This window comes from Myotis yumanensis, unplaced genomic scaffold (genome assembly GCF_028538775.1).
Source record: "Myotis yumanensis isolate MYYU_CA2020_CCGP unplaced genomic scaffold, mMyoYum1.0.hap1 SCAF_7, whole genome shotgun sequence".
Classification (NCBI taxonomy): Eukaryota; Metazoa; Chordata; class Mammalia; order Chiroptera; family Vespertilionidae; genus Myotis; species Myotis yumanensis.
This window is the reverse complement of record NW_027223758.1, coordinates 59157217-59172591: the sequence shown is the minus strand read 5'-3', so window position 1 is coordinate 59172591 and position 15375 is coordinate 59157217. Positions and strand designations below refer to the sequence as shown.

Here is a 15375-nt window from a genome sequence, read left to right as displayed (position 1 = left end):
GCACATGCCTAGGTTGCAGCTTTGATCCCAGTCAGGGCGCGTAGAGGAGGCAACTGATTGATGTTGCTCTCTCCCATTGAGGTTTCTTTCTCTCTTTCTTTCTCTCTGAAATCAATAAAAACATATCCTCGGGTGAAGATAAAAAAACAAAAAACCCATGCATTTGTGAAATGTTGGCTTTGATACAAACCTCATAATTTAAAATTTAAATTTTTTAAAATTTATTTTTACTGTTGAGAATACTATAGATGTCCTCCATTTCCACTGCCTGTGTCCTCTACAACCAGTTCCTGTCCCATAAAATTTAAATTAAGTAGGTTACCATTTTTAATACCAACTAAATATGGTGACCCAATATAAAAAGTTGGATCAATGCTAGAAATAAAGATTCACAGTTTATCTCCTCAGACTTGTCATTAACATTTCACATTATGGTCTTGGTTTTGTTTGTATGCCTCAGATGAATTCAAATTTAAACATAATTCCACTGCAGCATAATGTTAATTAGGCAGTTTTCCCAAATCTGAGAACATCAGTGCTAATCTAGTTGTGATGCAATACATACTTCAGGATTGTGGAGAATGGCTTCAGAGAAGCGTTTTTGTTCCTGTAATAATCCAATTAAGGAACAGTTTCAGAAATTGTTGGAAGGTGGGTTATTCTGTAGTAACCACGTTTCAGTTGCCATGCAGTTAGCCCAGAAACAATCCATTTCAACGTCTGAACAGTTGGTTTAGAACACTTGTTGGATGAATATTCAGTTAAACACTTGGGTATGAGCTCTTGCCAGGTCAAACCTCTAACACTTATCTTGGAATGTTTCTGAGGACATTCCACACCTTCTGTTAACTCTATACACCTCTGAGCTTGGATCACCTATGCAATGATAGACAATGCCAACAGAGAAGGCTTAGCTTAAAAAAAAAAATATGATCCTGCAGTGGCATGCCTTAAATTGAGCTTCTAATCTTTTAAAATTAAGCCTATTCCTTTTTTTTTCACATTGTAAGTTCTCTTGAATGAGTGAATAGACATGCAGAAATTGGAAGGCAGAAGTAGCTTTGCCTTTCCAACACACCTTCTGAAACACAGCCTTTTCCATTCTCATCAGACATTTGATAATTTTAGAATAGTAGTTGAAGATATTAACAGAGATGGTCTAAACAGAAGCTGGCATTTATGAGAACTCCCTGAATGTTATTTTTTATTTGACTTAAAATTCTTTTAGAAAACAAATTAAATCAGGAATATTTCAAAACAGCTACTTCTTTAGGCAAGCAAATGAATAACCATGCCTCTATCAGTGAGGAGTTAGTCAGAATATATTTGCAATTGCTAAATGCAATTATGACAAAGGACAGTGTGCCTCTCAAGTAAATGGTTGTTTTTGTTGTCCAGGATCTACCCTTTATCACTTGCTGGCTCTCATTGGGGGATCATTTACAGTGACTCAAACTGTGAGTCAGGAAGTAAGAGTCTCCCTGGAGTCACACTAAAAAGACTTGTGAGACTCATAAGCTACAGGGGCTTGATGAACATATAATCTATGGGATTGAAATAGCACTTTAAAATGGGTATATTTTTCTTGCAGATGTCCTTGGGAGACCGTTCTCTTGCCTCCTAGAATGGGCTTTATTTTGACATGGAACCCATACTAAGGTAATGGTACCTTTTGATAAGTTGTCAGATGTCTGGAGCCCAACTATATTAACCAACCTCACAGATTTGTAAGGGGCAAACGAATAATGCATATGAAAGCATTTTGGAAGAGATCAAACATTAAAAAGTTGATGATACAGGTAAGTATGTTGTGTCAGAGAATTCATCAGAGGCCAATTTTCCCTTTCAAATCTTTGTACACTATTTAAATGTTTTTTGGCATTTATGTTGGAGAGATGGTTTTATTGAATTTTAGAACTTGCATTGTGTGAAGCAAAGCATTAAGGGAGTTTATTGAATTCAAGGTTTTAACAGCAGAGGCAGTAACATGGTTTATATGACTATCAATTTAATAAGTTAAGTGGTTCTTTAAAAGAGAATTCTAAGACCAACTATTTTGGTTTATTGTAAAAAAACATCAAGCATGAAACCTTTTGAGAATGTGTTCACTTACCTTCTGATCCCTCTTTTTCTGCATTCCTATAAATACTGATATTTTTCATCCAAGGCCTTCATATTTCCGCCCCCTTTATATCCCCTTCCTATGTTGATTCAATCAGGACCAAGGCTTTAGTCACTTGTATTCCGCAAACTTCCAAATCTTTACCTCTAGCACACTTCTGATTTCAGGACCACTATTTTTAGCTGCTTGGATATGCCCACATAATCTCAAACTAAATATTGACTAAACTGAAGTCTTTATCTTTACTTCTGCCTCAGCTGCTGCTTCCGAATTTCTGTCTTGGCTAATGGCATCACCATTGTATTAGTTAAATTAATCCTAGCTTCTGGGTAAATCCTCAAATCTTAGTGGCTTAACACAATGGATGTTTCTTTCTTATGAATGTAAAGTCCAATCAGTGGTAAGGGGAAATGGGCTTACCTTTCAGGGACCCAGCTAACAGAGGCTCTTCTTTCAACACCTTTTTTGAAGGCCCTGCTAAATCTATTGTTTCTTATCTATCCTAGTAAAAAAAATCTTGCTCCCAAACCCAGAATGAGTTTTTAAACAAAATAAAACAAATGCAAAATATTTCCTTTGGAGTGGAAAAACTGGCTACAAGCTTTTCCCCCAACTCTTACCAATTTAACCTTGAGGCTATGACTCAAAAAACTTTTTCCCCTCTGCTCTTATAATTAATTAAAAGCCTTGGTTTTCAAGACTTTACTCTCTGCTTTGCATTTCAAGAGCTTCTTTGAAAATTCAAATGTAAAGATTCAGCCTAATATCTACTATTGTTATGTAGTGGTATAAAAATCAAATACTAACTCTGAAAACCATCCATTTCCAAATGTTATCATAAACTGCTTCATAAAATGCAAACCTACAGAGACATTGCCCCCTACTCTTTAAATCTACAAAAATTATTTGATAATTCCCATTTCTTTTCTTAAAGTACAGTCATTATTTTTTATTATCTCTTCCCTTTTATTCCATCATCTCTTCATTTAAAAAAATTTGTCATTTCCCTCTTTATATGTATTTGTACCTTACTCTCTTTACAAATTTGATAGCACAAAGATTAGTTTTTCAATGTCTTCTTTCTCATTCAGTTTTTTTTATTTTCATGTCTCTTTATACCACATTTTCTCATTTATTTATTTATTTATTTATTTATTTTTTACTTAATTCACTTTTAGGCCATCCCACAGGCCCAATTCAATGACTTCTAGCAACTGTTAGGAGAAGATGAGCTTTTATTTTCAGCACTTCATTTCTGTAATCATTTGAAGTCTATAAGCCAAGACATTTGGAAAGATTATGGTTAAAGGCTTCATAATGAAATTGCTTCTTTTAATGGATATTATCAATAAATCAACAAACAACAGGTGTTGGCAAGGATGTGAAGAAAAGGGAACCCTCATGGACTGTTGGTGGGATTGTAAATTGGTGCAGCCACTATGGAAAACAGTATGGAGGTTCCTCAAAAAATTAAAAATAGAACTATCATAGGGTCCAGTAATTCCACTTCTGGGTATTTATTCAAAGAAATCCAAAAACACTAATTTGAACAGTTATATGCACCCTTAAGTTCATTGCAGCATTATTTACATTAGACAAGATATGGAAGCAATCTAAGTGTCCATCGATAGATGAATAGATAAATAAGTGGTACCTGGCTGGCATGGCTCCGTGGTTGAACATCACCCTATGAACCAAGAGGTCACAGTTTGAGGTTTGATTTCCAGTCAGGGCATATGGCTGGGTTGCAGGCTCAATACCCAGTGTGGGGTGTGCAAGAGGCAGCTGATCAATTATTCTCTCTCATCTTTGATGTTTCTATCTCTCTTTTTCTCTCTTTCCCTTCCTCGCTGAAATCAATAAAAATATATTTTAAAAAACACTTAAAAAAAGAAGTTTCATCTTGTTCAAGTGTCAGTAGGGATAGGAATGCCTAGTTTGATAAGTTCAGCACAAGAGTAGGAAGGTTGGGGCACCTAGTTCAACTTGTTTACCATCTTGCTTTTTATCACTATTTCCATCATTGCCTAGGAATGATGGTGCTAGAGTGAGGTTATTGTTGTTGTTGTTGTTGTTGTTGGTGGTGGTGGTGGTGGTGGAGGCGGTGGCAGCAGCAGCGACCGTGGCAGCCTCTCTGATAGATGGCTATCTCAAAATGCAACGGCTTGAATAGAGAGTCATTTGCCTTGAGTGAAGGTGTTTAAACAGAGACAGTGAGTCTACATTGGGAACTTAAGCCTCCATTGTGGGCTAAGACTGAATAAATGATATATCAAAGAATCTGGATTATATGGTAGAATAAAAGGGAATTTTTATTTTCCTATGAAGCATTCTATTATTAAATTGATCATTTACATTAAGATATAACAATTTACTAGCATTACTAGACCAACAGACTAATGACTCCAGTAGTAGTAAAAATTAAGAGATAATATTGTTGAATATAATATTTACTGATATAATATCTGTAAATTAAAAAATCATTAATGTGCCTTGATTTTATTGGTAGTAAAATTAATTGTTCTTACTAAAATATAAATAAGCAAAAGCTGAGTTAAGAAGATACTGTCCTTTGGCTGAGTAGCAGTGGTGTGTTGGGTAGAGCAAATGAAGAGATGATGGGAGGAAGTGATGATGGAAGGTCAGAGAAGAAGTGAGGATGGGCCTTAAAGACAGTTTTCTCTTCTGTCCTTGACCTGTTGAACTGGTTTTACTAGTTCATATTACCTTCTATTGCCATAGTAGGCTAATCAAAGGAGCTCTGGGACCATTTTTAGGCATTTTTTTCCTCCCTTCTAATATTATCTAGGCCTCTGTCTAGCTTGGAATTCTATGGGAATCCATCTGGATTCCTTTCTAGTATCACAGAAAGATGCACTCTGAGGTTGAAGGAGATGTAAGTAATTTACTTCTTTTTAAATGCTGATACATCTAATACCTTGCTCCTCAAAATATAGTCTGTGAACAAGCAGCAACTGCAGCATGGACATCACCTGGGAACTGGTTAGAAATGCAGAATCTCAGGCCCCACCCTGCTCTACTGAACCATAATCTGCATTTTAACAAGATCTTCAGTGGGAGTCACATGCACATTAATGTTTGAGAAGTATTGCTCTACCATATTCTTATAGGGTGTCATCTATTCCCAGGGTATTAGTAATTTCCTGGAATGAGTTTAATTGAGGTTGTGCTATCTCTTAATTAATCCATTATTACATTTAATCCCAACAACAAACCTTGGAGATACATTCATCCTTATATTGCAGGTGAGACAGGGAAGTAATTTATCTAAGAATATACAATTAGTACATGGTGAAGAAGTTATACCTGAGTGTGACTGGTTTCCAAGTATTTTTTCTTTCCCTACACTCTATTGCTTTTTTCTTGAGCTTAATCATGAGTGATTGTTTATACATTAGGAAAATAAAGCTCATTACAAAATACATTGTAAAGAAGAGCCCTATTGAGTGTGTTAAAAGAAGGAGGTCTTTCATTCATTCAAAGATTATTTCAAATAGTGTTTCACACTTATGGTGATAAGCATCATTTGTCCCTGGCTTTTGGTCTAACTTGGGAAAATGAGCAGACTGCATCTTGTTATGCCCACACTTCATCTGTCCATCAATTGACTTGCATCTTGTTGCTGCTGAGGCAGGTCCCATCTGTTCAAGCCTGTGTTGAGCCAGGTGCTAAGAGCAGTACTGATTATGTTATGTTGAGGCTGTTCATATGCCTCCAGGCAAACTGTGGTTCAAGAGCTGTAAAACTATTTGCCATTTCAGTCTATCGGATGGCTTGGAACAAAACCAGTCCCAATAAGGCTATTTGAATGCTTTATATTTTCCAAAAGAGTGTTGAGCTGATGGCCACCAATCAAATTATTAAGAAATACTGTATTTTCAGAATAGCTCTATTTTCCAGGGAGAAGTGCAAGTGAAGAAACCCTGTAAAACACTGGAGATGACTCTGATCACCCTTTGTTCTTGTATAACTCCATTCAACTGCGAAGATAGAGGATTAAACCCAAAGCAACTGACATCTGCTTTGAGGCTAGAGGATCCTGTATCAATTTTAGCACTGAGGTTATAACCCAGATGGACTTGTTTCAAGCTGGGTAATATCTAGCTTGGCCGATATTACAAGCACTTCTTGGGGGAACTAGATAGTGCTTTAAAGTGAGCAAGGATTAGAAGCATGGAGTGCGGTGTTATGTCCCAGTATCTTAGAGTAGAACTGGATGTATACATGGGGGGGGGGCATAGTTTTCAGTTGGGTAAAGGCAGGGGAAGCAGTAATGCTTCTTGATGGGTTTCAGGGCTGTTTTCACACTTGAAAGGGACTCTTGACTCATCCTTTCGTAGATTGTGTGAGTTTGTCGGTGGAGGAGACCAGCCTCACGAGGTCTCTTTCCAATTCCTTGTGGGGCCCTGCTTTCTCTAAAGTGATGACCTTGAGGGTCTCCAAGCCTAGGAGCTTTTAGAGCCAGATCGGCTGCCTGGGAGCAGGGCCTGATAGTGACGCCCTTCTCATGCCTTCATGGTCACCCTGTCCTTCCCTCCTGCTGTCTTTTTATAGTAGCACAAGACTGGGACTCTGGGCCCAAGACTGATTAACTTGGCGGTCCCACCCCTCTGTTCAGAGCCAGCCCAACTCGAAGAACTCAGTCAGCCGCCTCGAGAGTAAAGCTTTTGCGTTAAAAAAACAACAAAGAAAGAAAAAGAAAGGACAAACCCATTCTAAATGTCAGTCCTATATCCACCGGGACTAGTGACAGCAGGTAATAGAAGCAATTAGCTGACCCCTGCCGGGAAGCCGGGCAATTACCTTTTTCTCTCTTCCTCTTCGGTCCTTCTCCCGTAGAAGCTGTAGGAGTGCTTTGCTCTCTAAACAGCTACGTATGCTGAGCTGGCACAGGAATGAGGGATGAACTGAGCAGGGATTCCGTCTCCTCCTCCCGCCGCGGCTGTGGCCGCTGGCGGAGCAGTGCATTGTGGAGGCTGAGCGCGCCGCAGCGGCTGGAGCTGCAGCCCGGGATCGCGCGGCGGAGAGCTGTCCGAGGTGCTGATCGCCCCGGCCCGCAGCCGGTCCGCGCCCTGCACGCGCACCTGCACCGGACTCCTCCAAGTCCTGGCCTTCGTGTCTCTGTCTTTACCTAGGGGCGTAACGGCTGGAGGAAATCATGGTGTTCGCTCCAGGTACACCCGCACCTTGCTTTTCCACTAGATGTCCAGGCGGGGAGTGGGGAAGCGAAGGGAGAGAGTAGGGAGGGAAGGCCTTTACCTTAATGCCCATCTGCGCGTTTCGGAGTTATAGTCTGTGAGAGAGGGGCGAGAGAGTGCCCCTGTGCGGAGCCTTCATCCCTCTCCCCAGTCCTGCCCCATTTATCCTCTAACTATCTCCAGCCGTCGTCCCGTCGCTGTTCTTCCTGCTTAGCTCCTGCACATCCCATGCGAGCTCAGGCACCTTGAGAACTGGCACCTTCGTCTGCCGCACAGGCGCCTGCGTGGGCAGAAGGGTGGAGACAGGGGGCAAAGAGTAGTGGGCTTCGGGCTACTTCGGTGGGAATCTCCTTCACTGAACTTCCCTCTCCATAGAAGTGCAAAGTGACCCGGTTCCTCCTGACCTCCCGAGGAGAGAAGTGGGTGAAGCACAGGGGAGTGGGGCGCAGGGCAGAAGAGCGATGCTCCGTAAGGAATTAGCCCTGAAACTCTGGCCAGCGGAAGGCTGCAGCACAGAGGCTGCTATTGCGGCGTCGCGGGCCGTTGCAGTGTCTTTTGGAAGCGGTGAAAGACTTTGGTCTCTTTGCTGCTATTTGTGGCTACAAGTTGGGGAAGTCAGATTTGTCTGCTTTGGGCTGGCTTACCAGCATGTGCGTGTGTGTATGAAGTCGTGGATGTGTGTTTCAGATGAGGTCAGGAGGAGTTAAGGAAAGCTTGGCCCTTGTTAACATACGAAGCCCTCTCTAGGGGTAGATAGAAAGTCTCACCCCGCCCCCCCTTCTTAAATTCCAGCCTCCACTTCATTAAAGATTGCTGGGGGAAAAGAGGGAGTAGGGGAAAGATTAGAAGGGCCTTGAACTCTCTAGCTGTGTCATAGTTTAATCTGAAAGGTAGGTTTGCATTTGCTGTGGCCATGGACCTCAGAGATCTGGGGAAGAAAGGTATTTTAAAAAGGGAAGAATTGAGTCTGGGCTTCAAAAAATTCCTTAGGAAAACTGAGCAGAGGAAGTTGCAATCCCTCCCCCACAAATTAGGATGTTAGCTGGGAAGGCAGGGATGCGTTTCTGTCAGTTTTTATACTCACCACATCTGTGACTCAGAAGAACAAATGACTTAGAGAAAAGCCCATGAGCCGCCACCCCCCCCCCCACCCCCCGCCAAAAAATAAAGGAAAGAAAGTGTTCTGCTTAGTGAACGGACATTCAATCAACCCAGGTTCTGTGAAGCTGGAAAACAACAGCTCTTTGATACATATGTAAATTACTTAACACTTCATAAAGCACTTTCATGTCTTTAACTCATTTGATCTTTATATTACCCTCTGAAGTAAACAATATCACCCCTATTTTACTACCCTCAGGGAGGCTGATTCCAGATAGTTTTGCCAGCCTCAGCTGACGTTTTCTGACCTCAGATTCCTATACCTCAAAGCCTATCTTCCTGAAAAAAAATGTCTCACCAGACCCAGGGATAGCTGCTTTTTGGTTCAAGGTCAGATGTAGCCAAGGGGAAGTATCCTTCCATTTCCAAGGTGGGGGATGGGCTGGTGTTGTCCAGAGTTAGGGTTATTGGATGATGCTAACTTGGCATTTTCTAAAAGCATTGTGGGTGAAGGATTGTGTAATAAGCAGTGGGAAATTTCTGGAGTTGATTGATTTGGCTTAAAAGTAGCCCACTATTTGGATTGGGCTTTACTTTTCCATTTTTTCTTTAAGTTTTGTATTAGTTTTTTTTCCCCCTATGGAGAAAGTATAAGTTTTTCATAACTGTCAGAGATGGCATAAATTGACCTGGATAAGATATCTGAAACACTTTTTTGAGTAATTACTTCATTATTGAGTTTCTCTTGAAAAATCATAAGCATTTGGGGGCAATAGGAAAGGGGTGATAATATGTCTTCTAACTCATTTAGTGATACTGTTCTGGAAGAAAATCTGAAAAATGAATTGTTTTTGAACTCTGCCAGCTTTTCAGCATTACAACCTCGATATCTGGGGATCCAGTTGTTTTGGACTAGTCAAGGGAAATACCCCCACCTCTTTCTCCAAGCCAGCCTAATGCCAAGGAAGGGAATATGTAGTGATCACTCCCAAAATCATGAAATGTGTTTGATAATCCAAGCTGAATAAAACGGCAAATTAACAATGAGCTGTTTATAAAACTGAGTCAACGGATACTGTGCACTTCAAAACCCAGTGTAGCTTTTTGAATTTTAGCAAAGTGGAATAAGAACCTTGAGGTCTAGTTCTGATCTTGCCTCACGGATTGTTCATCCTTTGAATGGTTCTGCTGCCTTTTTGCTTACATTAAAGGCAAAAATAAAAAGTGACAGAGATCCATGGAGCAAGTTTCAGCTCAGAAGCACAATGGAATGAGGACGGAATGGAAGAGGACTTTATATACTCTAGCTAGAATTCACTCTTATCATATGGTATGACATATTCTTACATTCTCTTATTTAGGTTAGTTTACACACTGTACGACAGGGCTTAAGCTGGGCAGAATCTTTGGGTGATTTCTCAGTTTGCACAGGGCAGACAATACAGTTCTACACTTTCCCCCCTTCTTATACCATTCATAGATTTTGTAATTTTAGAGGGTTTTAATTTTGTGCACACCAATTTTTAAAAACCTTAATGGTGAAGGGTCATGAAGACTAATCATTTAAGGATTCAGTTACTTGGAACCTATCACTCATTTCTTCTTTCCTGTAAAGGAATTATACAAAATTAATAAGTGAGGAATAAAGTATAAATACATTAATTTCTCTATAAGTATGATATATTCCTAAATACTGATTAAATAAACTAAGCTGGGGCACATGTCTGAGGCAAAAAGACCCCTTTTCCTAAGTCTCTTTTCTACTTCCTTTCCTAAGTCTCTTTTTCTAAGTCTCTTTTCTACTCCTCCTTCCTTCCCTCAGCCCCAATCTGAAGGTGAAATCTTTCTTTCTGGAGCAATATGAGAAGATTTAGAAACATACAAACATAGCTAAAGGAAAATAGATGACACAACCAATATGGAAAAATATTTTGGCTCTGTGCATAACACTAAATTGACCCATGTTAGTCTGTGGCTATACAAAAACTTCCATTTGGGAGAAACAAAAAGTTCTGGATGAAGATGTCTGGACTTCTCATTCTGTGCTATTGGTTTTGTAGGGAATTCATGGGGAATAAAAATGGTGTAATTGTAAGGAATTAGACAGCCAGTATCTTGACTTCTAAGATTAAAACAATAGTTCTAGAGAGCGCTATCAAAATATTTAAGAAAATCTTATTTATTATAAGTTAATTATAGTATTTATTTATTTATTTTTGCATCCTCACCCGAGGATATTTTTGCATTGATTTTTAGAGACAGTGGAAGAAAGAGGGAAAGACAGAAATATCAATGTGAGAGAAACACATCTATTGGTTGCCTCCTGCATGTGCCCTGACAAAGGCCAGGGCCGGGGCCAGGGAGGAGCCTACAACCCAACTGAGGTATGTGCCCTTGACCAGAATCCAATCCGAAACCCTTTGGTCTGCAGACTGACGCTCTATCTACTGAGCCAAACTAGCTAGGGCAGCTTTTACTGGTATTTATTTATGTAAACCAATTCTTGAAAAATCAATCTGTAAATTATATAGCAGATTGTCTTAACTCTAAGGTATTTTTTACTTTTATTAATTTATTATTTAAAAATTATATCCAGTTAAGTTGACTCTTTTGGTGTATAGTTCTATGAATTTTAACATATGTACACCACTATTTATTCCCCCTTTGCCCTCTTCTACCTCCTCCAACCCCCTTTCCTTCTGGCAATCACCATACTGTTGCCTATGTCTTAATCCCTTCACCTTTTCACCCAGTGCCCCAACCTCTCTCCCCTCTGATAGATGTCAGTCTGTTCTATGTATCTATGAGTCTGTTTCTATTTTGTTTGTTAACTTATTTTGTTAATTAGATTCCACATATAAGTGAAGTCATATGATATTTGTCTTTATCTGAACACTTACTTCATTTAGCAAAATACTCTCCAGGACCATCCATGCTGTTGCAAAAGGTTAGATTTCCTTCTTTTTTACAGCTGAGTGGTATTCCACTGTGTAAATGTACCACAGCCTTTTTAGCTACTCATCTACTGCTGGGCACTTGGGCTGCTTCCAAATCTTGGCCATTGTAACACGACAATGAACACAGGGGTGCATATATTCTTTAGAATTAGTGTTTCAGGTTTCTTCTGATATATTCCTAGAAGTGGGATCACAGGGTCAAAAGGCAGTTCCATTAAAAATAAAAAATTAATTGAAGAAACCCCATACTGTTTTCCATAATGGCTGCACCAGTCTGCATTCCTACCAACAGTGCAGGAGGGGTCCCTTTTCTCCACATCCTCCTAACACTTGTTTGTTGATTTATGGATGATAGTTATCCTGACAGGCATGAGGTTTTAATTTGCATTTCTCTGATGATTAGTGATGCTGATCATATTTTTATATGACTGTTGGCCATCAGAGAAGTGTCTATTGAGGTCGTTTGGCCATTATTTAATTGCGATTTATTTATTTATTTATTTATTTATTTATTTAGTGTTGAGTTGTGTAAGTTCTTTATAAATTTTGGAAATTGACCCCTGATCAGATGTATCATTGGAAAATATGTTCTTCCATTCAGTGGGTTGTCTTTTCATTTTGTTGATGATTTCCTTTGCTATGCAAAAAGCTTTTTAGTTTGGTGTAGTCCCATTTGTTTATTTTTTGTTTTTTTCCCCTTGCCTGAGGAGATATGTCTGAAAAAAAAATTGCTATAAGAAATGTCTGAGATTTTACTGCCTATAATTTCTTCTAGGATTTTTATGGCTTCATGACTTACATTTATACTAGTAAGTCTTTAATCCCCTCTGGCAGTCACCGAGTCTGCTGGCCATGTCTAAGAGTCTATTTTAGCTTTGTTTATTTTCTTCTTTAGATTATACATATAAGTGAGACCATATGATATTTGTCTTTCTCTGTCTGACTTATTTCACTTAGCATAATGCCCTCTGGGTTCATCCATGCTGTTGCAAATGGAAAGATTCCGTTCTTTTTTATGGCTGAGTAATATTCCATTGCATATATATGTACCATAGGTTTGTCTTTTTTATCTGCTCGTCTTTCGATGAGCACTTAGTTGCTTCCATATTTTGGCTATTGTAAATAATGCTGCAATAAACATAGGGATACACATAATCTTTTGAATTAGTGTTTTGAGTTCCTTCAGATAAATCCCAGAAGTGGAATTGCTGGGTCATAAGGCAGGTCCATTTTTAATCTTTTGGGAAACCTCAATACTGTTTTTAGGATATGGTCTATCTTGGTGAATCTTCCATGTGCACTAAAAAGAGGACATATTCTGTTCTTTTTTAAAAAAGTTGAGTGCTATTTAAATGTCATTTTGATATAGTTGGCTGACAGTGTTGTTCATTTCTTCTATATCCTAACTCATATTCAGTCTACTTGGTCTACTGATTGCTAAAAGTTGGGTACTAAAGCCTCTAGCAAAAATTATAGATTTTCCTTTTGGTTTATTATTTATTCATTTATTTTCTTATTGATTCTCACCTGAGGATATTTTTTCATTGAATTTTAGGGAGAGTGGAAGATAGAGGGAAAGACAGAGAGAGACATCGATGTTGACTGGTTGCCTTCTACACAAGCCCCGACCAGTGTTAAAAACAAGGTTATGTATTTTTCAGTTGACAAAAATGTTGTGACCAGAGGTTTGCAGGAAGTCAAACATGAATTTTCATTTTTATAGATGATAAAAGTAAAGCTCAGAATGCCTGACAATTTTATAACCAAGATTTGACATTAGATCCGCTTATTTTCTACACACAACATAGTTTTTAAATAAAAGCAAGAATCAATTTGCAAACTAGAATTATAGACAAAGAAAAGATAAAATTTATCTCATTTGGAGGAAATCTGTGTATTAATACCTCTTCTTCCAAGTTAGACTATATAAGGGGTTCTTTCAACCATGCAGAAATGGGCTCAGTCCTTTCACAGTTTCTGGATCCTTCATCTTCTCCAGGCTGTTGCTCTTAGTAATGGAGAGGGAAAGAATGGACAGTTAGGATTGCCAAAAGTTTATCAGGAGAATAAAAAGATCCAACAAATTTACACAGTCCTTTATAATTCTTAAGGCATTTATATGAACTAGGTGTCATATGTAAGATATTTTTTGAGTTGAGAATAAATGGCATTGGACTAAGTATAATCTCTCCTCTATACAACTGATAATATTTCAGTTATTCCATAGCAATGCAAATATTAGGCAAACTTGGTTGCTGTAGGAGCATGGGTTTGGGGACAGATAGACCTGGGATCAAACAGCTCGCCTTTGCCATATCTACAATTATTGGAGTTGGGTAAACATCTAGTCTAGCTGATTTGCTCATGTAGAAAAGGAAGGTCATAATATCTATTTTCTAGAGTGGTAACAAAAATAAAGATGAAGTATCTGGTCCACAGTAGTCTAAATGGTAGCTATTACCGATGTTACTATTTTAAAAGGGAACAACCAATAATGTGTTTTTAATGTACATATGCGCATATATGATTTCAAGATTGGGCCATCCATTTGGGGAGTTATACAGTTGATTCTTTCTGTGGAAGAAGACTGACTTACTGGTTCACTCCAGGGGTGGGCAAAAGTAAGTTTATAGTTGTTCATTTGAAAAATAATACAAAAATTAATAAGTGATAATATAAGAATAAACTCTGCTTTGCTACCTCACAACTATAAACCTACTTTTGCCTACCCTTGTATGTTACCTAGGTAGAGGTTATTAAACTTTAAAGCAAAATGCTGTGGCAAGCTGAATTTATGATAGAGCAGATGTCTGAGTCCATCCTGCAATGAATAAGTTATGAATCATGGAAAGTTGCTGTTTAAAGGCTAGCAGCTGCATGCTTGAAAGCAGATGGGCATCTCGCTGATCTGAATAATTCTGATCTTGTCTAAATTGAAAAGCTGAATGATTTTCTGGTGAGGGTGTAATTCATTATGTTTTTAATATTTAATTTTTAGTTAAGGCAAATTTGTATTTTGGGATTTGAGATATTGTTTCACAATCTCTATACCTTTTTTTTTTCTTGGAGACATAAGTCCAAATTTTGTGACTTATGTCATAGCCACACACACATCCTCAGATACTATTCTTGGAACATTATCTTTGGTCCTACTTGAACCTTCTCAGGAAGAAAGCTTTTTTCTTTTGATAAAGAAACAGCCACATAGTTACTAACTAGAGATTAGGAGAGGGGTTGAGTTTTTCGTCAAAAGTTTTCCTCACTTGCTATGTGATTTTGAATTAGTTAATTGGCTTCCGTGCCTCTTTCTCAATCATTTTCTAGTCATCCTCAGCATCCTAGATGTTTATTATTGTAGTTCTCCGTTACAGAGATTTATTGGACAGAGGAGACAAATGTAAGAAAAGGCAAAGGAGCTACATTTGTAGAAGACCTACTGCGTGCGAGGTATGGTGATTACCTGAGGGAAAGGGAATGGGGGGAAGTAATAAAAGGTAAAGGGGGTCAAATATATGGTGATGGAAGAAGATTTGACTTTGGATAATAAACATACAATGCAATGTACAGATGATGTACATGTACAATTATAGAATTGTACACTTGAAACCTACATAATTTTATTAACCAATGTCACCCCAATCAATTTAATAAAAATGATCTCTATTACCTTTAAATGACAATAAAATGCCCTCAGAACCATATTAAAGACCTGAAAGGAGACTCTCTAAGGGGAGCAGATGTATTTGATCTAGGCCTGAATCTGGCCCCTGAAGTTTATCTTCTGCTTGATTATTTCCCTTTAATGACCATGGCCGCCACCAGGACAGGACAGGGAATGCTGTGCTCCCTTAAGGAATTGCCTGGAGCATAGGTAGATGTGTCTTTTCCTGTTTCTCTAAGTATAGAGAAGGTGGACATTTATTAAATACTAAGGGAGAACGCAACAGAAATTAGCATAAAATAATTAAAAAGGTCA

The 15375-nt window shown here is 38.6% G+C and overlaps 1 protein-coding gene and 1 pseudogene across 2 annotated transcripts in view; one reads left to right on the top strand and one right to left on the bottom strand.

Moving 5' to 3' along the window:
* The window catches only part of AKAIN1 (A-kinase anchor inhibitor 1), a 41559-nt gene that overhangs the window by 4527 nt on the left and 21657 nt on the right, over positions 1–15375 (top strand). The window contains exon 2 of one of the 2 annotated variants that reach the window (XR_011472180.1): positions 1592–1659. Coding sequence is in view for 1 of the 2 variants with exons in the window: in XM_070420602.1 (XP_070276703.1) it covers positions 7302–7317 (16 nt within the window). In the remaining variant the exon portion in view is untranslated. Of the gene's footprint in view, positions 1–1591; positions 1660–6984; positions 7318–15375 lie in introns of those variants that run through there. The other variant, XM_070420602.1, reaches the window with a different exon arrangement.
* LOC139014611 (cyclin-G1 pseudogene) lies at positions 615–1108 on the bottom strand (annotated as a pseudogene).